Source organism: Symphalangus syndactylus, chromosome 8 (genome assembly GCF_028878055.3).
Source record: "Symphalangus syndactylus isolate Jambi chromosome 8, NHGRI_mSymSyn1-v2.1_pri, whole genome shotgun sequence".
Lineage (NCBI taxonomy): Eukaryota > Metazoa > Chordata > Mammalia > Primates > Hylobatidae > Symphalangus > Symphalangus syndactylus.
Genome location: NC_072430.2, coordinates 42,966,633 through 42,992,297, shown reverse-complemented (window position 1 = coordinate 42,992,297; position 25,665 = coordinate 42,966,633). Strand labels below are relative to the sequence as shown.

General features: G+C 46.0%; 3 protein-coding genes across 11 annotated transcripts in view; 2 read left to right on the top strand and 1 right to left on the bottom strand.

Annotated features, from left to right (window-relative positions):
• The window catches only part of ZNF410 (zinc finger protein 410), a 48,444-nt gene extending 41,423 nt beyond the window's left edge, over positions 1-7,021 (top strand). For 4 of the 5 annotated variants that reach the window (XM_063644264.1, XM_063644266.1, XM_063644265.1 and 1 more), the window contains one exon: positions 6,245-7,021. In XM_063644264.1, coding sequence (XP_063500334.1) covers positions 6,245-6,283 — 39 coding nt within the window. In that variant the 3' untranslated portion in view covers positions 6,284-7,021. Of the gene's footprint in view, positions 1-1,238; positions 2,914-6,244 lie in introns of those variants that run through there. The other variant, XM_063644267.1, reaches the window with a different exon arrangement.
• Positions 7,022-7,751: 730 nt separating this feature from the next.
• Positions 7,752-24,593, bottom strand: FAM161B (FAM161 centrosomal protein B). The gene is made up of 9 exons (XM_055288817.2): positions 24,300-24,593; positions 20,746-21,065; positions 19,083-19,633; positions 17,114-17,460; positions 15,664-15,791; positions 12,692-12,856; positions 12,346-12,445; positions 10,698-10,837; positions 7,752-9,151 (listed from the first exon to the last, which is right to left on the bottom strand). Exons 1-9 carry the CDS (start codon positions 24,540-24,542, stop codon positions 9,013-9,015), a joined length of 2,133 nt encoding a protein of 710 aa, XP_055144792.1. The 5' UTR covers positions 24,543-24,593; the 3' UTR covers positions 7,752-9,012.
• Positions 24,489-25,665, top strand: part of COQ6 (coenzyme Q6, monooxygenase) — a 13,318-nt gene continuing 12,141 nt past the window's right edge. For 3 of the 5 annotated variants that reach the window (XM_063644290.1, XM_063644289.1, XM_063644288.1), the window contains exon 1: positions 24,660-24,822. In XM_063644290.1, the coding sequence (XP_063500360.1) occupies positions 24,660-24,822 (163 nt within the window). Of the gene's footprint in view, positions 24,508-24,635; positions 24,823-25,665 lie in introns of those variants that run through there. The other 2 variants (XM_063644292.1, XM_055288840.2) reach the window with 2 other exon arrangements.

The window sequence follows — 25,665 nt, the reverse complement described above, 5'->3', positions numbered from 1 at the left end:
TTAAAAAAAACTATAATATCTTTACCACTTCAAACAAAGATAACAATAATTTATTGTATCCTCTAATAGTCTATGTTCTTTTTTTTCCTCCCCCTCAAAAATATCTTATGGTTGGTTTGCTAGTCAGGATTCAAACAATGTCTGTATATTGCATTTGGTTAATATTTCTCTTAATTCTCTTTATAATAGTCCTCCTTTTTTTTTTATTTTTCAGTATGGTTATCTATGTAAGGAATTGGGTTTTTGTTTGTTTGTTTGTTTTGAGACTGAGTCTTACTCTATGGCCCAGGCCGGAGTGCAGTGGCACGATCTCGGCTCACTGCAACCTCTGCCTCCCAGGTTCAAGCAATTCTCCTGCCTCAGTCTCCCAATTAGCTGGGATTACAGGCACCTGCCACCCAGCCCAGCTAATTTTTGTATTTTTAGTAGAGACGGGCTTTTACCACGTTGGCCAGGCTGGTCCCAAACTCCTGACCTCAAGTGATCCACCCGCCTCAGCCTTCCGAAGTGCTGGGATTACAGGCGTGAGCCACCGTGCCCGACCAGGAATTGGAGTTTTTGTCCTAAAGATTTTCCCACATTCTGGTTTTGGCTGATTGACTCCTTTTGTTAATATTAATTTCTCTATCCACTGTATTTCCTAAAAACTGGTAGTTACATTTAGAGGTTTGATTAGATTCAATTTTTCCCCCTTGGCAAGAATATTTCATAAATGATACTCTTGCTTCCTATTACATCTCATCAGGAGGTACATGATAATCAGTTGATCTTAAGATTGACTGGTAGGTTATGTAAAGGTTTTGGCAACCATTACTGATCATAGCCTAGATCTGTTTTTCTTTTTTTTTTTTTTTTTTGAGACGGAGTCTCGCTCTGTCGCCCAGGCTGGAGTGCAGTGGTGCAGTCTCGGCTCACTGCAAGCTCCGCCTCCCAGGTTCACGCCATTCTCCTGCCTCAGCCTCTCCGAGTAGCTGGGACTACAGGCGCCCGCCACCACGCCCGGCTAATTTTTTTTTTTTGTATTTTTACTAGAGACGGGGTTTCACTGTGGTCTCGATCTCCTGACCTCGTGATCCGCCCGCCTCGGCCTCCCAAAGTGCTGGGATTACAAGCGTGAGCCACCGCGCCCGGCCTTGCCTAGATCTGTTTTTCATTAAGTCCTGCAAAATGGTCATATCCTAATTCTCTTGTTTCCTCTGTGTTTATTATGATTTTTTTTTTTTTTTTTTTTTTTTGAGATGGATTCTTGCTCTGTTGCCCAGGCTGGAGTGCAGTGGCACCATCTCGGCTCACTGCAACCTCCACCTCCCGAATTCAAGCGATTCTTCTGCCTCAGCCTCCTGAGTAGCTGGGACCACAGGCATGTGCCACCATGCCTGGCTGTATTTTTAGTAGAGATGGGGTTTCACCATGTTGGCTAGGCTGGTCTTGAACTCCTGACCTCAGGTGATGCAGCCGCCTCGGCCTCCCAAACTGCCGGGGTTACAGGCGTGAGCCACTGCGCCTGACCTAATTGTGATTCTTTTATACAAGAAATACTTCTCTCATCAACCATAGGGTTGCCCTGAAATCGTCATTTCAGGAAAACCATCTCATTTTTCTTTTACCTAGTACACATTATTATTCGAGCAAGCCAACCCACAGCACCTAGCCTTTTCTTTTTTATATTTGAAACCTCAGAGCTTTTCTCTCCTGTATTGGTAAATATCTTTAAAATTCTCCACATTACCCAAATAAATGCCAGATGTATGAAAATTTAATTCATTCAGCGGTTAGTTACCACATACCTAGTATGTGCGAGGAATTCTGCAGGGTACTAGTTATACAACAGTAAACAAAACACAGTCTCTGCCTCAGATAGCTTATAGGCAGAATTAGGACCTTCATAACTATATATATGGTGCCCCTGGAGTTGCACTGTACAGAGAGGTTAGGATGGGAGAAGTGACTGATGAATCAACTGGCAATTTTTTTTTTTTTTATTTTTTAGACGGAGTCTCACTCTGTTGCCCAGGCTGGAGTGCAGTGGCACAATCTCGGCCCACTGCAACCTCCACCTCCTGGGTTCAAGCAATTCTCATGCCTCAGACTCCTGAGTAGCTGGGATTACAGGCGGCCGCCACCACACCCAGCTAATTTTTTGTATTTTTAATAGAGACGGGGTTTCATCATGTTGGCCAGGCTGGTCTCAAACTCCTAACCTTAGGTGATCCACCTGCTTCGGCCTCCCAAAGTGCTGGGATTACAGGCATGAGCCACTGCGCCCAGCCTAAACTGGCAGTCTTTTTTTTTTTTTTGAGACGGAGTCTCGCTCTGTCGCCCAGGCTGGAGTGCAGTGGCGCAATCTCGGCTCACTGCAACCTCCTCCTCCCGGGTTCACGCCATTCTCCTGCCTCAGCCTCTCCGAGTAGCTGGGACTACAGGCGCCCGCCACCACGCCCGGCTAATTTTTTGTATTTTTAGTAGAGACGGGGTTTCACCGTGGTCTCGATCTCCTGACCTCGTGATCCGCCCGCCTCGGCCTCCCAAAGTGCTGGGATTACAAGCGTGAGCCACCGCGCCCAGCCCTAAACTGGCAGTTTTTAAGTGTAGTACGTTCCAGTCTTGGGAGAAGTCAGAGAATATGTTTTAGAGTTTAAGTTGAGATGGGAGGGATGAATAGAAATCATCTTGATGGAGAAGTAGAAGGAGTTGGAAGAATATAATAAGCAGAAGGACAGCAGTGTGTACAAAAGTAGAAGGTGAGGGAGTAGAGGGCCTCTGTGGAACCGTAAAGGGTTGAGTGTGATGGGGCATGGGATGAAGAGATGGACTGGAGAGGAAAATTGAGAGCTGGAAAGATAAGCTAGTCTCTTGAAGGTCTTACAAGGCATGATTTTATCCTGGGGGCACTGAAGAACCACTGCACGGTTTTAAGTAGGGTATGACGTGATCAGATTTGTGTATTCAGAATATCCAGTAATAGTACATTTGTTCCCTAGAACCTAGGCACATGAGTCTTGGAATTGGCCTCAGAGCATCCATGTATAATAGGTGCTGCCCACTTACAGCCTCAAGGAGACAGCATAACACAGCCTGCCTAAAAAAACAAAAGAAAGACCTGGGTGTGGTGGATCATGTCTATAATCCCAGCACTTTTGGAGGCTAAGGTGGGAGGATCACTTGAGGCCAAAAGTTCGAGACGAGCCTGGACAACAGAGCAAGATCCTGTCTCTACAAAAAGTTTTTTAAAAATTATCCAGGCATAGTGGTGCATACCTGTAGTCCCAGCTACTCCAGAGGTTGAGGCAGGAAGATCAACTTGAGCCCAGGAGTTCGAGGCTGCAGTGAACTATGATTCTGCCACTGCACTACAGCCTGGGAGAGATCCTATCCCAAAAATCAAACAAAAAAAAGGAAGTATGGTCTTCAGGAGGGCACAAAACCCAGTTTCATAATGGAAGCCCAAAACACTTAGAAAAATATTAATAACACAAAGGGGAAAGTGCTGTCCTTGATGTAGCTGAAAATCCTGCACTGTCACTTTTTCCTCATGGGTTTTTGTATATTTACGAACATACCATATCTCTGTCTGAGCCTCACTTCTTTTGTGTTTTCTTCACTTTTACTGTTATTCTCCTCCTCTTATCACAGGCATTTCCACTGCTTATCCCCTCCTTTTCTTTCTTCACTAGTTTGGATCCTCCAATAACTTCAGTGTTTTTTCAAGCTCTGAGGCCCTCAGGGTTCCAGGCTTAGTCCTCTTACTCATCCAAGATCTAGGTAATAACTTGCCATTTCTCCAGTGAGGAATGTTGATTCCTTAAGAACTTTCAGGTGGCAGAGAAGGTGAAGGCTATTTGCAACACATGTCCATTTCACCTTTTTGGAGATCACCAAGCAGTATAGATCAAAGTCTACTGATGAACTTGTAATTCCTGTAAATATGCTCTAAAAATAAAAATAGCTTATCAAGAATATCAGAGAACAACCAAATCTGTTATCAGAAATTTTCATGAGAGGCTGGGTGCGGTGGCTCACGCTTGTGATCCTAGCACTTTGGGAGGCTGGGGTGGGAGGATCAATTGAGCTTAGGAGTTTGAGACCAGCCTGGGCAACACAGGAAAACCCCATCTCTACAAAAAATGAAAATTAGCTGGTCCTAGCTACTTGGTAGGCTGAGGTGAGAGGATCACTTGGGCCCAGGAGGTTGAGGCTGTAGTGAGCCATGATCTTGCCACTGTACTCCAGTCTGGGTGACAGAGCCAAACTCTATTTAAAAAAAAAAGGCCGGGCGCGGTGGCTCACGCTTGTAATCCCAGCACTTTGGGAGGCCAAGGTGGGCGGATCACAAGGTCAGGAGATCGAGACCACAGTGAAACCCCGTCTCTACTAAAAATACAAAAAAATTAGCCGGGCGTGGTGGCGGGCGCCTGTAGTCACAGCTACTCGGGAGGCTGAGGCAGGAGAATGGCATGAACCCGGGAGGCGGAGCTTGCAGTGAGCCGAGATCACGCCACTGTACTCCAACCTGGGTGACAGGGCGAGACTCTGTCTAAAAAAAAAAAATAAATAAATAAATAAATAAAAAATAAATTACCATGGGAAAAATATCAGAAACTACAAGTCACCTCTCTGGTTCAGGTGGACAATCTTTATTTTTCCTCATTATTGTGCCACATCTGAAAATTAGATGGAGGACTCATTGCACAGGCCTAACTGGGACCCCCAGGGCTTTTGGGCTGTCATACTTACTAAAGGTCATCCTAAATGGGGCTCCATATTTACATTGAGTTCACATTCTTGAACTCAAGAACCGGTATAAGAGATTCCCAGCTAGTTTTGACTACATCTTAGAATGCTTTCCAAATAAAACAAGGCAAAAATAGAAATTACAAATTCTGTAATATTTCTCATAAAGTACCTTTGCTAAGTTTGACTGCAAAGATCTGGATCTTGGCCTCCATTAAAAACACACTATTCTTAACTTTACTGCCACACAGCATCAAATGGAATATGTGGTTTCTTTAAGGTTTAATTTTTCTTCATTTTGTTTAAATGTTTAAATTCCATATAATTAAACTCTTTAAAAAAAATTTTTTTTTTGGTGGATACGGTGTCTTATCATGTTGCCCAGGGTGATCTCAAATTTCTGGCCTCAAGCAATCCTCCTCCCTCAGCCTCCCAAAGTGGTGGGGTTAATAGGCATGAGCCATGGTGCCCAGCCCAATCATTAAATTCTACTGTATAAATTACCTTCATCCAAATTAGGATCACCAAGTAAATACATCTCAAGCTGAAGAATTTATTTGATTAGATTTTAATAAGTTCAGTTTTTGTTCTGCATTTTACTGAATTGTTCCCATCTCATTTTTGTCTGTCTGAAAACAGTCTCACTCTGTCACCCAGGCTGGAGTGCAGTGCAGTGGCATGATCATAGCTCACTGCACCCTTGAACTCCGGGGCTCAAGTGATCCTCCTCCCTCAGCCTCCCAAGTAGCTAGGACTGCAAGCATGTACCACCATGCTTAATTTTTAAAATTTTCTTGTAGAGACAGGGCCTCACTCTGTTGCCCAAGTGGGTCTCAAATTTCTGGTCTCAAGCAGTTCTCCTGCCTTAGCGTCCCAAAGTGCTGGGATTACAGATGTGAGCCACTGTACCCAGCCTCATTTTGTTTTTATATTAAAATGGAAGCCAGTTTCATTATTTCAAAACTCCTTTGAATAGAGCCTTGTGTATAGAGTAGAATGTTAGTGGTAGTTGCCATTATGCAGGAGTCCCTTAGGCTTATCATTCTTTTAAGCCCAATGAACCCCTAGATCTTTTATGAGTAGGTTTCAGCTCTCATATAGTACTTATAAAGGAACAGCTCCTCTTCCTATTTCCTTCTCCTACTTGAGCCTTCAGCCTATCCTTTGGCTGACACGTATAAGATTTTGGTTCCACCATTTCTGCTTTCCCTGTAAGTTAGAGATTCCTCTGTCACTGACTGGTGAGTAGGTAACTACACAAACAATAGTTTGGCTTATAGACTCAGAATATTTGATTGCCAGGGTTAAAATGCCAGCCTTATGACATGGCTAAAGTGCTGTCCCAAGGCCACAGTGAGATCAGTCTGTGCATGTGTTTTCTTTGGAAGTAGATAGACTTCATTAACCCCTGTAGTGCGTTCTCCATCCTCCACTCTTAATCCTTTTTACTATGAATTATTTTTTCTATAATTCAACTGTAACCTATTCTAGATTTGCTTTCAATCTTTTACAGTTACTAAACCAAGGAGATTTAACTGAAAGACGGACATGAGCGTCGGTGCTGACTCCTGGAAGAGCAGCTCCATCTGATCTCAAAATGCATATACTGGGAACAGGATGGCTTAGCCCACAACAGAACCAGAATGAATCTTTGAAGGCACAAGACTCTGCTTTTGCCACTCTTTCTCTTTCCTGGTATAGAAGATGGATGTAGGAGAGCTTCTTTTCTAACTACCATCTGATCCAGACAAGGAATGAAGCAATGACTGTGGGCTGGGAAACTGTACCTACCTCTCTTCCCACTGCAAAATTCTGGGATAGACCAAAAGTGAATTTGATTATGTGTTGGCTGAAGTTCTTCATTCTGACTGTTGAGGGGAGGTTTTTCTTTGAAGAGTTTTCATCCCAGACTCAGCTGTCTTTTCACATGGATGAAATAATTCCTGCTACCAACAACAGAGCTTCACCAGGAAGTTTGAGTTTTCAAGATGCCTTGTTGCTTTGAAGAAGGGAGTGATGTCAATTCTCTTGTTACATTCTCCCTTTAGCAACCTGAGTAAGAGACTCTCTGCCACTGGGCTGCAAAAAAATAAATTACTTGAATCTCCCCTTGGCCCAGGCTGAGGTACTATCTTGTCCTATACACTTCTACTTGGTCACTTTGCTTTCTTCGTTAATGGAACATACAGCAGCATGTTAAGAGGGGTTTCATGTTTTTGTTTTTTTAAAGTTAAAAATTACATGATGGAGAGATTCAGGTTTTCCTTTAAATAAACAAAACAGCCCAGTCCTTTGGCTCTGGTTTTATACAAAATTTGTTTTCTTAGAGATTAAGAATTTAATCTTTCCCTTTAAGATAGTGTACTGATTTACTCTTAGGATTCCATGCAGGTAAAACTGAACCGAGGAGTCTTAGGAAACAACAAGAATGTTGTCATTTCTTAAGCCCAGGTGATAGTTATTGGATTATTACTCTGTCACCACCAAAAAAGATACATCTGAGAAAATGGCAATAAAAACAGATACTTTTTGAATTTTTCCAGAAAGATAGTTTTTTTAAAAAAAGCATGAGAAAGGTGCTTTAGTTAGAGCAGGCACTCTTGCTATATCATCCTATCTCCACAGCTACTGAGAAAATATCCAATCATCATCATTATGATTTGAGATAGGGTCTTGCTCTGTCACCCAGGCTGGAGTGCAGTAGTGTAATCAATCATAGCTCACTGTAACCTTGAACTGCTAGGCTCAAGGCATTCTCCCACCTCAGCCTCTGAATAGCTAGGACTATAGGCATGCACCACTAGTCCAGCTAACTTTTTGTGTTTTTTTTTTTTTTTTTTGGTAGAAATGAGGTCTATGTTGCCCAGGCTGGTCTTGAACGCCTGGCTTCAAGCGATCCTCCTGCCTTGGCCCTTCAAAGTGCTGGGATTACAAGCATGAACCACTGCACCGAGCCAGAATATCCAATTATTATTGGTGAGAAGAAAAATATTCCAAAGTTCACCTACTAGTAGAAAATCTTGGTTGTCTGGGAAATTTTAAGTTTATTTAAAATGAACCTCATGCTCACATAAACACACAGGCACATTCTAAACAGATAACAGGAGAGAATTGTTTTAAATTCTTATTAATGACATGCATAATCACATAGTATGTAGACTGTGTTCATGGCAATTACTTGTATTCTTAGAATGCCAGTTTTTGCTTCATGCAGCCTTTTATATTAGAGCAGTGGTTCTCAGCCAGGGACATTTTTGCCCCCTGGGGCTATGCAACATCTGGAGACATTTTTGGTTGTCACAACTGGGGAGAGGGGTACTACTGGCATCTATCAGGTAGTGGCCAGGGATGCTATTAAACATTCTACAATGTACAGGACAGTTCCCTTCCCCAATCCTCAACAAAGAATTAGGTGGCCCAAAATATTAATAGCACTGAGGATAAGAAACCCTGTACTAGAAGTTGTAAGTTTTTCATCCCCCATGGGCTAGATCTGATATGCAGATGTATTTTATTTTGCCCATATAATATTTCTAAGTAATTTTTAAATTAGTTGATAGCATACAAATTTCTGGGTTGATGAAAATGTAGTTGATGTAGTAACTCTGAGCCTATATTCCAGCAGGATTTGATACTTTCCAGTGTCTACTATCTCCTACTGTCTACACCCACTCCATGGATGCATTTATGTTTCTGCGCTAGCCCCTATAGGCATTTGGGCCTGTGCTCTCTTTTCTGTACCTATTCTCTAAGTGTGAGGCACAAAGCAGGAACCCTTAACTTTAGGTTACCATCCCTCCACCTGAGCCTCCCCACTTTGATTTCCTTGAACTATTCCCTGTTATCTGCTGCTCTTTTTTTTTCTCAGACAGAGTTTTGCTCTGCTGCCCAGGCTGGAGTGCAGTGGCGTGATCTCAGCTCATTACAACCTCTGCCTCCTGGGTTCAAGTGATTCTCCTGCCTCAGCCTCCCAAGTAGCTAGGATTACAGGCACGTGTCATCACGCCCAGCTAATTTTTGTATTTTTAGTAGAGATGGAGTTTTGCCATGTTGGCTGGACTGGTCTCAAACTCCTGACCTCAGATGATCCGACTGCCTCAGCCTCCCAAAGTGTTGGGATTACAGGTGTGAGCCACTGCGCCCGGCCTATTAATCTGCTACACTTCATTTCTCCATCCTCTAGCAGTAGCCATGACTCAAAACCCAAGTTTTCCCTGCCTTGACTCAAACCCAAGTTAGATGCTTAATATTTTTCAAAAGCAGTAATTTTAAGTGTAGTGATTAAGCAAGTGATATGAGATTTTCTGGTGATTGATGAGACAGCTCCTCCAGTACTTTCCTGGGGCTTGCAGGCTGTTCTAGAGATCCTTCTAAACCCTGCTCTGGATCTCTGATGCTGAGTTTTGTAGTTTCTTGGAACCTGCAGAATAAATTAAAACATGAAAAACAAAGAAATTTTTTTTTCAGACAGCGTCTCACTCTCACCCAGGCTGGAGTGCAGTGGCATGATCTCAGCTCACTGCAGCCTGGACAGCCCAGCTGAAGCAACCCTCCCACCTCAAGCAATCCTCCCACCTCAGCTTCCCAAGTAGCTGGGATTATAGGCACGTGCCACTGCACCCAGCTAATTTTTTTTTTTTTTTTTAACTTTTTGTAGAGACAGGGTTTTGCCATGTTGCCCAGGCTGGTCTCAAACTCCTGGACTCAAGCGATCCACCCACTTCGGCCTCTCAAAGTGCTGGGATTACAGGCATGAGCCACCATGCCCAGTCTGAAAAAAGAAAATCTTAAAGCACTGTGTAAGGTTTAAGAACGGTCTCTCCCAGCACTTTGGGAGGCCGTGGCAGGTGAATCACGAGGTCAAGAGATCGAGACCATCCTGGCCAACATGTGGTGAAACCCTGTCTCTACTAAAAATACAAAAAATAGCTGGGCGTGATGGTGGGCACCTGTCGTCCCACCTACTCAGGAGACTGAAGCAGGAGAATCACTTGAACCTGGGAAGCGGAGACTGCAGTAAGCCGAGATTGCGCCACTGCACTCCAGCCTGGCGACGGAGCAAGACTCCGTCTCAAAAAAAAAAAAAAAAAAAAAAAAAAGAGTCTCAACATTATTACTATTTTATATGGGATGTAAAGGAAAATTTCTAGGGGTATAAAACTGAGATAGGAATTAGGGTAGGGGCTGCTAGGATTTAAGATACAAAACAATTGAGAATAATGGAAATAAGTACTATTTTCTCCCTTTGACTCAATATCAAAATGGGTTATGGAGGGCCGGGCGCAGTCGCTCACGCCTGTAATCCCAGCACTTTGGGAGGCTGAGGCGGGTGGATCACGAGGTCAGGAGATCGAGACCATCCTGGCTAACACGGTGAAACCCCATCTCTACTAAAAATACACAAAAATTAGCCAGGTGTGATGGCGGGCGCCTGTATTCCCAGCTGCTTGGGAAGCTGAGGCAGGAGAATGATGTGAACCCGGGAGGCGGAGCTTGCAGTGAGCTGGAAATCGCGCCACTGCACTCCAGCCTGGGCAACAGAGTGAGACTCTGTCTCAAAAAAAAAAAAAAAAGGGGGCGGGGGTTATGGAGAAGGTGATACTCATGAGCTACCTTTAAGGAATGCTAGAAAAAGTTTTATAGTTTTATAAGAAGTCAAAATATACATGATTTTTCTTCAAAAATAAAGTAGAAATAGTTTCAGCTCATGAAATTGGAACTGGAATTGGAAAATGATGTTTCAAAATGGAAGAAAACGAAACAATTTGTCAGATTTTATTCACAACTGCACCACTCTCTTAAATTCAAATGTGTTACTTGGAGATCTCTGGATTACTTATTAATGTTATATAAATACAGGATTATGATCTCAAAATACCAGTGGCTATTCTAAAGTTTCCTCCCATTGGTATTACTGGGTATGACAATTTAGAGAGCTGCAGAATGACAGCAACATTTCAGGTTACCTGGGAAAATCCTTGGCTTTGGTCTCCTTCTCTTGAACAGCCCAGGTGCCTTGACCCTTGTTTCTCACAAAGTCTTCCTCCAGCCCAGCCTGCTTCAGGGTGTCTAGATACGATTGTTCTGCTTCTTTCTTGGCTAGATCCTGTGGGATGGAAATTAATCTGTTGTAGCTGTCTTATGAATTACCAGACAATTCTAAATTACTTAATCAGTATTGTTACAATACTGCCACAACCACCACCACCCTTATTGTGGGGCATAGATTTGCATGAAAATTATTTAACCCTTGTTTTTGAGCCTTAATGTGTATATAAATCACCTGAGGTCTTGTTAAAATGCAGATTTCACATTTGGTAGGTGTCAGATGAGGACTGTAATTCTGTATTTCTAACACTCCCCAGAGATGCCAAACTGTTGATTTGGGAGTCACAATTTTGAAAAGCAACGACTGAGACTTTTGGGAGACAAATGAGACCCAGATTTAAAAGGATGGACTAAAAACCTTCTAAGATTTTAAAGCAACAAACCATTATCAGGACCACTAAAATAAAATAGAAAATAAGATACACCAAGACTCTTATTGGAAGGACAGATGGTCTGCATGTGGACCAGAAGAATATTATTTTTTGTTTAAGTATTCAAGAACAAAATCATACAGTACTTTGTATTTTTCCTAGAGAGGTGAAAGATCTGTTGAGATCTGAAGAGTGAGCTTGCTTAACATTAAGAAGGATGAGAGATTTTGAACAATGCAAGTTGCTAACTAAATCCAAGACCATGTGTGCTTGTGTGTGTGAGAGGAGAAAGATTTATGGAGGGAGGAGGAAGTGGAGCCAGCAAATGCCTAGACAATGTACTAACTATAAGATGGAGCTAATGCCCTGCCATTGGAACTAGGTCACTAGGGAACCCCAACTTGTCTGAAACTGGAGAGGAAAGGGATCCACAGAGCCTAATGCAGTAGAAACAGAGCATCCTTACATCCTTACGGAGATCTCAGCTGAGTCCAACGTCCCTAAGTCTATAGAGAGTATCTTAAAATGATACTCTTCCAGGATACTTTGGGTACACTGCCTATGGGTTAGCCCTGTTCCACAAGGAACACACACGCACACACACACACACGCATACAAAACATAAGAAGAAAAAAAAATTTCAGGCTTCCAGCCTGAAAGTCACTTAGTCTACAGAGAGCCTTGTGGGGTGTTTGCGGGCATCCTAATGCTTGGAGACCTATAAATGTACCACAGCTCTAGAGGCTGGGGAGGCCCAGGGCCAGCAGCACTGCCAGAGGAGAGATACCTTTCCAGCACTGTGAACAGTGGCTCCAGGGCGTAGAAAGAGCCAAATGGTCCCTGTGTCTCTGGGGTCTAATGCCCAATCTGATGAAATCTGAATGGTAGACTACAGTGAAAGCTCTAGGAAGTGAAATATCCCTTTACCGATGCCTTTGGAGTCCACTCTTGGATGAAATCAACACAAGCAGCATTCTCTATTGTACTAGTTATTTTGGGAAAAGAAGGTAGTAATGAAATTAGAATTTCTGGGCCTCAAGGAAAATTTTAATACCCACATAATAAAATTGTTTCATAATTTTTCAGAGCCCTTTTATCTAAGGCAGAAAGAAAACAAATGATGGTTTAGTTTTACCTTGGCAACTTGTTCAAAGAGATAGGGCCTTGTTTGTAGTCGCTTCTTCATTTCTTCCAGTTCTTTCTTATATTCTTTCGCTCTTTTACGGTCATTGTTCCTGGAATTAGCAAGACTTTTAGAAAGAATTTCATCTTTTCTAATCCAGAATACCCTTCATTTCCAGTAAAGCAGTGTAACTCTCGTGTACATTGTAAATTCCTATCTGACTTGGAAAATCATGACCCTGCTGTGATTACAGGAGCCTACCTACCCCGATAACTCTATTTTGCATTTTCTGGCAATAGGCCAGTGGTCTGTTGGATCCCAAGGCAAGCACCCCTTTTGACACATAGAGGACACTGACCGGTTCTCTTTCAGCTTTGCTTTGAACACTTCCTCCAGGCTTTTATGGGGATCCATGGCTTTTGCACGCAAGGTCACAGATTTGGACATTGCTTGAGACTTCTTTTTGTGTATCTCCAGCCACTGAATACTCCCATCTGCTTTGTTCTTTTTTTCAAGTGCGCTTCTAAAGGAAGGAGGCAGAAAAAGAGTATAGATTACCAACCTGGGTGTACTGAAAAGCAATCTTAGGCCAGGTGTGGTGGCTTACACTTGTAGTCCTAGCACTTTGGGAGGCCAAGGCAGGTGGATCACCTGAGGTCAGGAGTCCAAGACCAGCCTGGCCAACATGGTGAAACCCCAGCTCTACTAAAAATACAAAAATTAGCTGGGCATGGTGGTGCGCACCTGTAATCCCAACTACTCGGGAGGCTGAGGCAAGAGAATTGCTTGAACCCGGGAGGCAGAGGTTGCAATGAGCCAAGATCGCACCGCTGCACTCCAGCCTGGGTGACAGAGCAAGATTCCGTCTCAAAAAAATAATAATAATAAAAAAAATAAAATAGCCGGGTACGGTGGCTCATGCCTGTAATCCCAGCACTTTGGGAGGCTGAGGCAGGCGGATCACAAGGTCAGGAGATCGAGACCATCCTGGCTAACACTGTGAAACCCCGTCTCTACTAAAAATACAAAAAATTAGCCAGGTGCGGTGGCGGACGCCTGTAGTCCCAGCTACTCGGGAGGCTGAGGCAGGAGAATGGCGTGAACCCAGGAGGCGGAGCTTGCAGTGAGCCGAGACTGTGCCACGGCACTCCAGCCTGGGCAACAGCGAGAGACTCCATCTCAAAAAATAATAAAAAATCAATAAAATAAAATAAAAGCAATCTTAGTAACCTTTTCTGGAAAGTAAGTTGGTGTTTTCAATGAATGGGGCATGTAATTTACCTCAACTGCCATTTTTAAAAATAATAAAATTCTAGGATTAAATGCACTGGTAGATGAAGCCTTTCCAGCACTAGGGACACAGTGACTTCCTACCCTAGAAGTGCATTTACTGAACTGGAGAAATGTCAGTTAAAATATCCTTACTTAGGCCAGGCATGGTGGCTCACGCCTGTAATCTCAGCACTTTGGGAGGCTGAGGCGGGCTGATCACGAGGTTAGGAGTTCGAGACCAGCCTGGCCAACATGGTGAAACCCCGTCTCTACCAAAACTACAAAAAAAATTAGCTGGGTGTAGTGACACGCACCTGTAATCCCAGCTACTTGGGAGGCTGAGGCAGGAGAATCACTGAACCCGGGAGGCAGAGGTTGCAGTGAGCCGAGATTGCACCACTGCACTCCAGCATGGGCGACAGAGCAAGACTCTGTCTCGAAAAAACATATATATATATATATCCTTACTTAAATAGTCCAACACTCAATAGGTCTTCGCCTATCTGGATGCAAAATAATACTAATAGCTACCATTTACTGAGCTCCTTATTATAAACCAAGTACCATTACATTTCACATATGTCCGCATTATGAGGTAAATACTAAATTCCCTTTTTATAGGGGAGGTGGTTGAGGCTCAAAGGAGGTAAGCCCCTTGCTCAAAGCTACCCAGCATGCCAGTGGAAAAGCCCCTATTGGACAAGGACCTCTGACTCCCAAGCCTCTGGCCTTGACCACTCTGCTGTAAACAGTGGGCTGGAAGGTGTCTGGGTTCATGGTCCTTTGGGAATACAAATCTGCACATTCAGAGAGAACTGGAAATGAGCCTCCTTCAGTGCAGACTATTTAGGTTCAACTTGTAGCACTTGGTTTGTTATCTACAAAGTAATATGTTGAGTTCTCCCAAAAGGAAAATCAATCAAGACTCTTACATTTGGATGTTTATATTCAAATGGACAGACTGGGAAGAAGGACATGAAAATTTAATCTGTTAATATGTCAGATTCCCTGTGGCCGGAAAGCAGATGTGGATGTCCTCTATAGGTAGGCCAGTCTCTTTGTTCAGGAGGCCTGTGTTCTTGGGCCCTCAGGATACTGAGCAATTAGCCCTGATTTAGTAGGTCTAACTGAAGTCTGAAGAAGAAAGGAGTATCCCTTGGACCATAAATACTTTTCTACAATCCCTGCTGTGGGGCTTAAAGATCCAAGTAGGTTCTGAGTACTCCCCTACATGCCCCATGGGAAGGCAGTAAGACATTAGTCCTCTCCCTGGCCTAAGCTGCTGTTACACCATGACCTCTCTTGCCTACTTCAGCTCAGAAGTCTGGTGGAAGAACCCTTGCTGGGGGCTGGCTTAATGAGAACAACATCATAACAGAGTCAGGTCAGTTGAAGAGTTAAAAATAAGCAGGCTCTTGCTGCCCAAAAGACTCTGACATCTTCCCAAGATGAATCTCAGAGAATCTCAAATCTATGCAATGGATGTCTCATCTTTGTGGCAACTTCAGCCACCTGCTAACATACTTCTCTGAATTCTTGTTCCTCACCACTCCCTTCCTCTCACCCATGGGCTTTTATCCATGTTCTGTCTGTCTGGAACCTTCCTTCTCTCCAGGCTTTGTCTGGCCAACTCTTCCTTGTTCTTCAGTTTCACTTTAGACATCTATTCCACAAGACAAGACCCCCCTGCTCCAGGCTGCCCAGTGCCCTCACAGTCCCCTCTACCCCCCATCATTGCACTACTCAAAAAATATGGCCATTGCTTCTTTGCTTTTCTGTATTTCAGACTAGATAATAAACTGTAGGTTCCCTAAGATCTCCAGCCTTAACACTGTGCCTGGCACAGAATAAGCCCACTGTGACTATGTGCTGAATGATGGCTAGCTGTTCTCCAAGCACCAGGTGTGGAGAACTGCAATTTTTCCTGTCCTGATCAGAAAATTCCCTTTGACTCCTTGAGGTATCTCTGATAACAGGAAAGGAAGCCCCTCGGCAGGGAGGTTTCCAGCATTTGGGGCCAGAATCAGAGCATGGGTCTTGTGCAGCCTGACCACTCACCTGACTGCAGATTCCCTCTTCCTGGTGGCATCTGTGATGTGCACGGGGAGAGTGTTGGCAGAGAGGGAAGCAAGGCCGCTCAGAGAACGACTCCTTGGTAGGGGTGTAGCTGGTGGCTGTGGGGAATCCTAGAAGAAACAAAGGCTGGTATTGGTGGGACAGCATGTGTGATTAGTTTCTATCTTTTTTTCTTTTCGAGACAGAGTCTCGTCTCACCCTTTTGCCCAGGCTGGAGTGCAGTGGCGCAATCTCAGTTCACTGCAATCTCAGCTCACCGCAACCTCCACCTGCGTGGTTCAAGCAATTCTCCTGCCTCAGCCTCCCATGTAGCTGGGACTATACAGGTTGTGAGCCACCACGCCCAGCTACATTTTTGCAGTTTTAGTACAGATGGGGTTTCACCATGTTGGTCAGGCTAGTCTCGAATTCCTGACCTCAGGTGATCCACCCGCCTCGGCCTTCCAAAGTGCTGGGATTACAGGTGTGAACCACCGTGCCCAGCCATTTTCTATCTTTACTAGGATTCAGCTTCACTGAAGGACTGAAAATGAGAATCCTCATTTTTTTTCCTGGGAATAAGGCAAGGATAATGAGATCTCAAGTTTCATAACCAAGCCAAGACTTGGATATCAATCCTAAAGTTTTCAAATGAGAAGAGTTCCTTGAAATTGGTATAGGGACATCAACAACTGATCCCAACTCCTTGCCTCTCAGGCCTGCTTGGACTTATTTCTGTGAAATCCTTCTAGAGTAAGGGAGGAAAAGAAGTGTCCCTATGGTTTGTTTTTGTTTTGTTCTGTTTTTGAGATGAACTTTCACTCTTGTTGTCCAGGCTGGCGTGCGGTGGCGCAATCTCAGCTCACTGCAACCTCCGCCTCCCAGGTTCAAGCAATTCTACCTCAGCCTCTGGAGTAGCTGGGATTACAGGCACCCGCCACTGCACCCGGCTAATTTTTGTATTTTTAGTAGAGATGGGGTTTTGCCATGTTGGCCACGCTGGTCTTGAACTCCTGACCTCAGATGATCTGCCCTCCTTGGCCTCTCAAAGTGCTGCGATTAAAGGCGTGAGCCACCACGCCTGGCCTGTTTTTTGTTGTTGTTTTCAGATGGGGTCTCACTCTGTTGCCTAGGCTGGAGTACAGTGGCATAATCTTGGCTCCCTGCAGCCAGAAGGTCCTCCCACCTCAGCCTCCTGAATAGCTGGAACTACAGGTACATGCCACCACATGTGGCAAAATCTGTATTTTTTTTTTTAGAGATGGGGTCTCTGTGTTGCCCAGGCTGGGCTGTGGTCTGGAGTTTATAGGAAACTGAATCTTCTTACAACTGAGCTGGTGTTTAAAAAAAAGATAGGAAAACCTTGTTGAGAAGTGCTTTCCAGGAAGACCTGGCCCCAACCCTGTATTTCAGGCCGCAGCCCTGACCCTCCCACAGCTGCCTGGGCTCTCACCGGCCTCCTTCTGGTGGTGGCAGCATCACAGGGCCGCTGAGGGTGGTGCAGGTTGGCGGTCCTCAGCAAGAAGGGCTTGTTGCGAGTGGCCTCTTGGGTTTCTCTTCTTTTGGCTGCTCTTCTCTGGAAGGCCTTGTAAAGGCCCTCATAGTCAGGGACCACAGGATTCACCCGAGGCTGGAATCCGAAGTTAGTGTGCAGAAACCCAAGCTTTTCCTGCCGGGTTCGGGTGGCTGTGCGGGGCTGTGGGTTAGCCTGGTTACTAGAGGAGGCGATAGGGGAAGAGGCCATCTGGAGCATGTCCAGGGCTCTCATCTGGATGCGAATTTTCCTGAAGAGCTCAGCTTCTGTGGAGAAAGGATGGTGATGGGTAAGAAAGGACCAAGCATGAAACCTACAGGATTGGAGAACTTTCCCTCTCTTATACACTAGCTGTAAGTGTACTGGAGGCAACTAGGAATTTTCAGGAATTCTGACACGTTAACATCCTGTGGGATGCTTGCAGATGGCCTTAATAGGAGTAATTATGCCACAGAAAATAACAAACATTACAAACCAGCTTCCTTTTTTTTTTTTTTTTTTCTGGAGAGCTTGTTAATAAATGTCATCCAGAACACCACTGCCTGTGCCAATCAGGCTGCAGAAGCAGTGACCATCGACACTTACTGAGCACTTTCTGTGACTGCTTCTTCAGAGATGAAGCAGAGGAAGTGGGCCAGTCACCTGCTCCTCTCCCAGGTTTCCCCATCTCAGAGAAAGGCCCTACCATCCACCCAGCTGCCCAGGCCCTTTGCCCACATCACTGACTCCTCCGTGTCTCTCATCAGTCACAAGTTCTGTCATTTCCTCCTCTTTAACCTCTCTCCAGTCCATCCTTTTTTTCATCCCTGCAACCAGTTGCATAACTTCTCAACTGAATTGTGAAATAGCTTCCTCTTGGCTCAGCATCCCTCCAGTTTTGCTGCCCTCTCAGATTATCTATACAGCAATCAGAAGGATCCTTCTGAACTGTTATTTCTGATCATGGGCCACCCTGCCTCAATCCCTCAGTGGCTCCCCTGTGCCCTTGGGATGAAGTCCAGACTTGCCAACGTGGCTTGCAAAGCTCCTCATGTCTGGCCCATGCCTGCCTCTCCCTTCCCACTCCCTCTTCTCTCAGACCTCTACCTTTCCAACCCTTGCAGATGCTCCGCTTTCTCTCCCCTCCATGCCACATTCTGCCTGCTCCACTTCTCCTCCCTCTTCACCCCTCCTTCAGTTCAGCCCCAGGGCCCATTTTCTCAGGGGACCTTCCCTAACTGCTCCCTTCCTTCACCAATCCCCGGGTTAGGTCCCTCTGATATATGCTTCCATGTTTCCCCTTTTAATCCTTGTAAATAACTCGCCATGTTTGTATGTATTTGTCTTTACCTGTTTTCCTCACATACCTACAAACTCCATGTCTGTGTGTTCACCATGGCACAGTGCTTGGAGCATGGCACATGCTACTGAAAAGTGCATAAAGCCTGAGCCCCTTATTTGGAGCTATACTTTTTGAAATGCGTAAATAATCATCCCCCAGGTAATTTCGGCGATTGTCACTACCTCACCAGGATGAAGGAGCCGTTGGGGAGCATCTCAGGGCAGTGTGCTGGTGGTGGCACGAGCCCAAGCTGGTCCTCAGCTGTCTCACTGGTTCTCTATTCCTGCACCTGTGCTGGTGCAGAGGCCCTCATGTGCATTCACTCAGATGTCAACAGGACGAGCCTTGGGGACACTGTGGGACCTCTCACTCCTTGCTCCATACAGGTCCCGATTGTATAGACAGACCTAACCCTCCCCAATGGCCTGCACTAAGCATGCAGCCTCTAATGGGTCCAACCAAGCAGCAAATCTGCAAGCCAGGCAGACCCCTGGGCCCTGACTAAATCCCTGTGGTGGGATTGGTTCCCCGAGGCAGGAGGCAGCAAGGTGGCAAGGATGTCTTTACCCTGAAGTTTATCCCCAAGGGCTGGCTCCAGAATGGACTTGGGAATCCTTCTGGTGGCCTTCTGCTTGGAGATCTTGGCTTCAGCTGTGGCAGCCAAGTCTCTCTGTTGAGCAGCTTCCTTTAGCTGCTTCTCCTTCTCCAGGAAGCTGAAGGGCTTCAAAGAAGAGAGGAGCAGTTCCTTCCTCTTCTGGATCCCTGCCTGCCTTCGGGCCTCACTGCGCTCCATGATCTCTTGGTAGAGGGGCAGGTAGACATGTGCAGGCACAGGCTGTGCCCGGAACTGCCTGTGGCACTCGGCCTCTTCCTCGCCCTGCCTCTGGGCCCGCTGCCTCTCCTGCTCAAAGGAGGCAGGTGAGCCCAGCCACTCGGCCTTCTTCCGGGCCTCACGCAGCGTCATGCGGAATGGCCGAGGGATAGTAATGGATGATGCCCAGGAGCTGACACTTCTGTGCTGGGAGGGAGGCCGGGTGCCTGAGGGTGGCTGGGTCTGAGGCCTGGGAATGTTGGAGGGAAGGTTGCTCAGGGAGCTGCAGCGCCTTGTGGAGCCACACCTGGGAAGAAAGCAGATCTGTGAGTGGTGGACAGGGCAGTCAGGAGGCCCTGCTCCCTCCAGACCTCCTCCCCGGTCCTCCCTTCCCACTGGTCAAAGCTGGCTGCTCAGCCTAACACCACAGCCCCACAGGCCTCCATGTCCATGACCTTCCCACCCGCACTGCACCCACCCGCCACTGGCAGCCCTAATGGAAAGTCTCTTCTCAGAATTGATCCCAGAACTGCCACTTTTGCACTCTAATATTTCATATGAGAGAACAATGAGCAGAGTAGAGCTTTAGAGTCAGACAGATCTGGGTTTAAATCTTGCTTCAAACTTTAAGCAAAGTTCTGTTAAAACCTCAATTTCCTCCTATGTAGAATGGCAAAAATTAATGTCTACTTACCAGGTTATTGGAGGAGAAAGTAAATATTAAAAAAGGTAAAGTAATGAGATAATGTACACTTTATCTCATTCAATATTTACTTTCTAAGACTTAACCAAGATAAAGGTACTTTGTTGTCATTCTCAGGGAAAGTGTATTTAGGAAAGGCTTCCCTGTATTTTTTTTATTATTATTATTTACTTATTTATTATTATTATTATTTTTTTTTGAGATGGAGTCCTGCACTTTTGCCCAAGCTGGGCGTGATCTTGGCTCACTGCGACCTCCACCTCCCATGTTCGAGCAATTCTCTGCCTCTGCCTCCTGAGTAGCCGGGATTACAGGCACCTGCCACCACGCCCGGCTAATTTTTTTATATTTTTAGTAGAGACGGGGCTTCACCAGTTGGCCAGGCTGGTCTCGAATTCCTGACCTCAAGTGATCCGCCTGCCTCAGCCTCCCAAAGTGCTGGAATTACAGGTGTGAGCCACTGCGCCTGAGGAAAGGCTTCCCTTTAATTAATTCCAGTGCATCACTGGACTAAGTGTTGCCCAAAGTGATTTAGGATTCCTGGGGAGCAATCAGAACACCTGTTTGGAACCAAGAGCTGATTCTCAGCTAGAGCCTTAGTAAATGGCAACTTGCAGAAGTGCTCTTTGCTTTACAGAGGAAGACGAAGCCCAGAGACACGATGTGACCTGTGTGGAGGTGTGCAGTGAGGCAGCCGTGGAGCTGCAGTGCCTTACCTCAGAGCCCGGGGGCACTGGACCTGCACCATCCCCCTGTCCTTGTCTTGGAAGAACGTCTCCAGGTCCTCCTCATCTTCAGAGAGGTTTTCATCACTCTCTGGGTCAGACTGAAAGAGAGACTCCAACAGACACCGTCTGCCTTTCTGCTTCAGTACCTGTAAGGTCTGGTAAAAGCTCCCAGTTGAGTCAGAAGTAGAATCTATCTCCTCCTCTGGGCTGAGGAACTCGTCAAGTTTGCTGGCCCTGGGCCAAACCAGCCCATCCCCAGACAGCTCCTCTCCTGCCTCTGTGTCCGGGGAGGACTCGGGGGGAAATATCTAAAATAGAATAGAAATAGGCTGTGGGTCAAACAATAATTTCAAAGGTATTCAAATCATAATTTTACTTTGAATAAGCTTCTGTATATTAGGGACTGGGGAGAATTTGGGGTCTGCCAGATGCACTGGCTCACACCTGTAATCCTAACACTTTGGGAGGAATTTTTAAAAATAAGGTGTGTTTCTTGGTCTAAAGAAATTTCACAACTTGGTCTATGAAGTGTGCTTGGTTGAAGGGATGGAGAGGGAAGCGAAGAGCTGAAGTTGGTTCCCTACAACATACAGTGCAGTAAGCTTTTACAGAGTACCTCACTTGCGCCAAGCTTTCTGACCCCTGTACTCCAGGAATCCTGCCCATGATGATGGCCACACTCTGCCTTACTTGGGTTTTACCTACTTCTTGCTCATCTTCCTTCTCCCCCTTCCCTTATCTCTACTCCTCTGCTTTCCTCATGTTCTAGCTAATTTGCACTCTGTCAAGGAATGGATGATGGCCGGGTGCAGTGGCTCATGCCTGTAATCCCAGCATTTTGGGAGGTCAGGGGAGGTGGATCACCTGAGGTCAAGAGTTCAAGACCAGCTTAACCAACATGGTGAAACCCCATCTCTACAAAAATACAAAAATTAGCTGGGTGTGGTGGCGGGTGCCTGTAATCTCAGCTACTGGGGAGGCTGAGGCAGGAGAATCGCTTGAACCCAGGAGGCGGAGGTGGCAGTGAGATGAGACTGCGCCACTGCGCTCCAGCCTGGGCAACAAGAGCAATGCTCCGTCTCAAAAAAAAAAAAAGGAATGGATGATTAACAAGACAGACAGTATGGTCTGGCTGGAAGAGCAATGTCTTAAGAAGTGGGACACACAATTAACTTTTTCAGTACTCCATTCATTAATAAAATATTTACTGGGTGCCTGATGTGCACTGGGCACTTGGCTGAGAACAAGACAAACAAGGTCCTTACTCTCATGAAGCTTACACTGTAGTAAGAGGAGACAGATAATATAAGATGATAATAAATTCCGTGAAAACCATAAAAACTGTGAGGTTATAAAAAGATGGAGTGCCTATGGAAAACTTTTTGGTTGATAAAGTCCATCAGATTAAGGTTATTAGGAATGTACTTGTAATCAGTACATCAGTTATTAACTTGCTGCAGGACACTACGGAAAACCATAGGGCTTGGGGTCGAGGGTGTGATTTTTATAGGGTTGGCTTCCCTGATTGATTCAGGGAACCAGGTATCAACTCTGGAATGGTGCTGTCATGAAGTGGGGACAATTTAGTTAAGTGAATGATTAAGCAATTTTTTTTTTTGAGACAGGTTCTCGCTCTGTCACCCAGGTTCTGGAGTGCAGTGGTGCAATCATGCCTCACTGCAGCCTGAACCTCCTGAGCTCAGGTGATGATCCTCCCACCTCAGCCTCCCGAGTAGCTGGGACTACAGCACGCACGACCACACCTGGCTAATTTTTGTATTTTTTGTAGAGATGGAGTTTCGCCATGTTGCCCAAGCTGGTCTCCAACTCCTGAGCTAAAATGATCTGCCTGCCTTGGCCTCCCAAAGTGCTGGGATTAGAGGCATGAGCCATTGGGCCCTGCCCAACGGCAATTCTTATTCAAAAGGTGAGAAGAATAAAGTAGGGTGGGTAATTGATCAGTAAGCATTATCATTTGGAAGAAGGGGTGTTAGTAATTTTGCACCTATGGTATGGCCCTGAGAGAAACACTGTTTCCTGATGTTCTTGCTCTTGGCATTATCTATGCCTATGACAGTCTGAGTTATACTTTCTCAGTACTGGGCTGATTTTTATTTTTCATTGTGGAGGAATTTTGAATTGACACTTGATTGATGAGGAGCCAGGCTTACTAAAATCCAGGGTAAGAGTCAGAAGTATGTATGCACCCTAGCCCTGGCTCTGCTACAGTGTGCGATCTTGGCCACATTTTTTTTTTTAAAGACAACTTTATTAAGATACAATTTCTATACAATATATTCACTCATTTAAAGTGTACAATTCAGTGGTTTTAGTATATACACAGTTGTGCAACTACCATCACAATTTTAGAACACCTTTATCGCCCTTAAAAGAAACGCCATACTCTTTAGTAGTCACTCTCTATTTCCCCTAACCCTCCACACCCCACCCCACCAGCCCTAAGCAACCGCCAGTCTACTTTCTGTCTTTAATAATTTGGGGTCCACCAGGCGCACTGGCTCACGCCTGTAATCCCAGCACTTTGGGAGGCCGTGGCTGGTGGATCATTGGAGGCACGCGCCACCACATCTGGCTATTTTTTTTTTTTTTTTTTTTTTTTGAGACGGATTCTCACTCTGTCGCCAGGCTAGAGTGCAGTAGTGCCATCTGGGCTCACTGCAACCTCCGCCTCCCGGGTTCAAGCGATTCTCCTGCCTCAGCCTCCCGAGTAGCTAGGACTACAGGCACGCACCACCATGCCCAGCTAATTTTTGTATTTTTTTGTTTGTTTTTGTTTTTGAGACAGAGTTTTGCTCTTGTTGCCCAGGCTGGAGTGCAATGGCACAATCTCGGCTCACCGCAATCTCCACCTCCCAGGTTCAAGCAATTCTCCTGCCTCAGCCTCCTGAGTAGCTGGGATTACAGGCATGCGCCACCATGTCCAGCTAATTTTGTATTTTTTTTAGTAGAGACAGGGTTTCTCCATGTTGGTCAGGCTGGTCTTGAACTCCTGACCTCAGGTGATCCGCCTCCCTCGGCCTCCCAAAGTGCTGCATTACAGTAGTAAGCCACCGCACCCAGCCAATTTTTGTATTTTTAGTAGAGACGGGGTTTTGCCATGGAAACCAGCCTGGTCTCGATCTCTTGACCTCGTGATCCGCTTGCCTCGGCCTCCCAAAGTGCTGGGATTACAGGCGTGAGCCACCACGCCTGGCCAAATTTGGGGAGCAATTTTCTTAATCTCTTTGTGCCTCAGTTTTCTCTTCTACAAAAATGGGACGACAATTGTACTACTGGTCATAGAGTACTAAGAGGATAAGCGAAAACTGAGTGACATATCTATGAAGAGCCTCGTATGAAGGTTCTCGTACCTCGTACGAGAGGTTCAGTCTCCAAGTCAGAGTCCGCCTCCTGCTCCCTAAACGCTCATTTTAATCCCACGCCCCTCCGTATCACGCCCCTGCTGTCTGTCTCCAAGGCAACGCCAAGCAGTTTCCTCTCTGGGATTCCTTTCCCGGTGGCAGTCTCGCTTCTCTCCTCACCTGATGGCTCCCCTCCGCACCTCCGGGGGCTCCTTCAGGCCTCCCCACGGTCATTTCAGCTGGACAGAGGCAGCAGCGGCAGTGACAGCGATAGTGGCAGCAGCGGCGGCAGCGAGAGCTATGCGGAGCCAGGGTCCACCCCTTTCTAGCTTTGGCGTCTGATTGGCTTCCAGGGCAGCCTCCGATCCATCCCGCCCGAGGAGGCAAGGTTCGTTTTCCGATTGGCCTATTCTCTTCGCGCATGTTATTTCCGGTTCTGAGGACGCCGCGGAAGCGGGACGGGATTGGAGTTCTCTGCTCCGGACGCACTACGTAGGGGGGCCTGCGGAAGTTCTGAGTGCGACGGCGCAGGTCTGCAACATGGCGGCCCGGCTTGTGAGCCGTTGCGGGGCTGTGCGTGCAGCTCCCCACAGCGGCCCGCTGGTGTCCTGCCGCAGGTGGTCCTGCGCCTCAACAGACACCGTGTATGACGTGGTGGTGTCGGGTGGAGGCCTGGTGGGCGCTGCCATGGCCTGTGCCTTGGGTAAGCTCCTCTCCAGGCTACTAGTGGCCGGAAACCGGGCCGCGGAGGCACGATGAGAGCCGTGAGAGCCCTAGCACGACCTACCCAAAGACAGTTTCTCACGTCTCGCGACGCTTCTCCCCTGCCCTCGTAGAGGAACCCCAGGGCACGCTGGAATGCGTGTGGTCCTTCAGGGTCCATTAGGGTCAAAAGTGGGAGGGGCGTTCTGAGTCTGTTCTACTCATGGGAAAACAGGCCTTCCCAGGGTTATTTATAAATGAGAGTTCCAGTTTCTCCAGATCCTGGACAGTACTTGTCATTGTCTTTTTGTTTATAGACGTTCTAGTGGGTGTAAGTAAAGTGGGATCTCCAGGTTTTGATTTGTATTTCCCTAATGATTAATGATGTTGAATATCCTTTCATATTTATTGGTCATTTGTATATCTTCTTTGGAGAAATGCCTGTTCAGACCCTTTGCCCGGTTTTTAATTGAGCAGTTTGTCTCTTGAATACTGAGTGGTAAGAGTTATTTTTATTTTTTGAGACAGGGTCTTCCTCTGTGCCCAGGCTGCAGTGCAGTGGCATGATCACAGCTCACTGTAGCCTCAACCTCCCTGGCTCAATTGATCCTCCTGCCTCTGCCTCCCAAATAGCTGGGACTGCAGGCATGCGCCACCACTCGGCTGATTTTTGTATTTTTTTGTAGAGACGAGGTCTCACTATGTTGCCCAAGCTGGTCTGGAACTCCTGGGCTCAAGCAATCCACCTGCCTCAGCCTCCCAAAGTGCTGGGATTACCAGCATAAGCAACCCTGCCTGGCCATTATTTTGTTTATTCTGTATACAAGTCCCTTATCTGATAAAT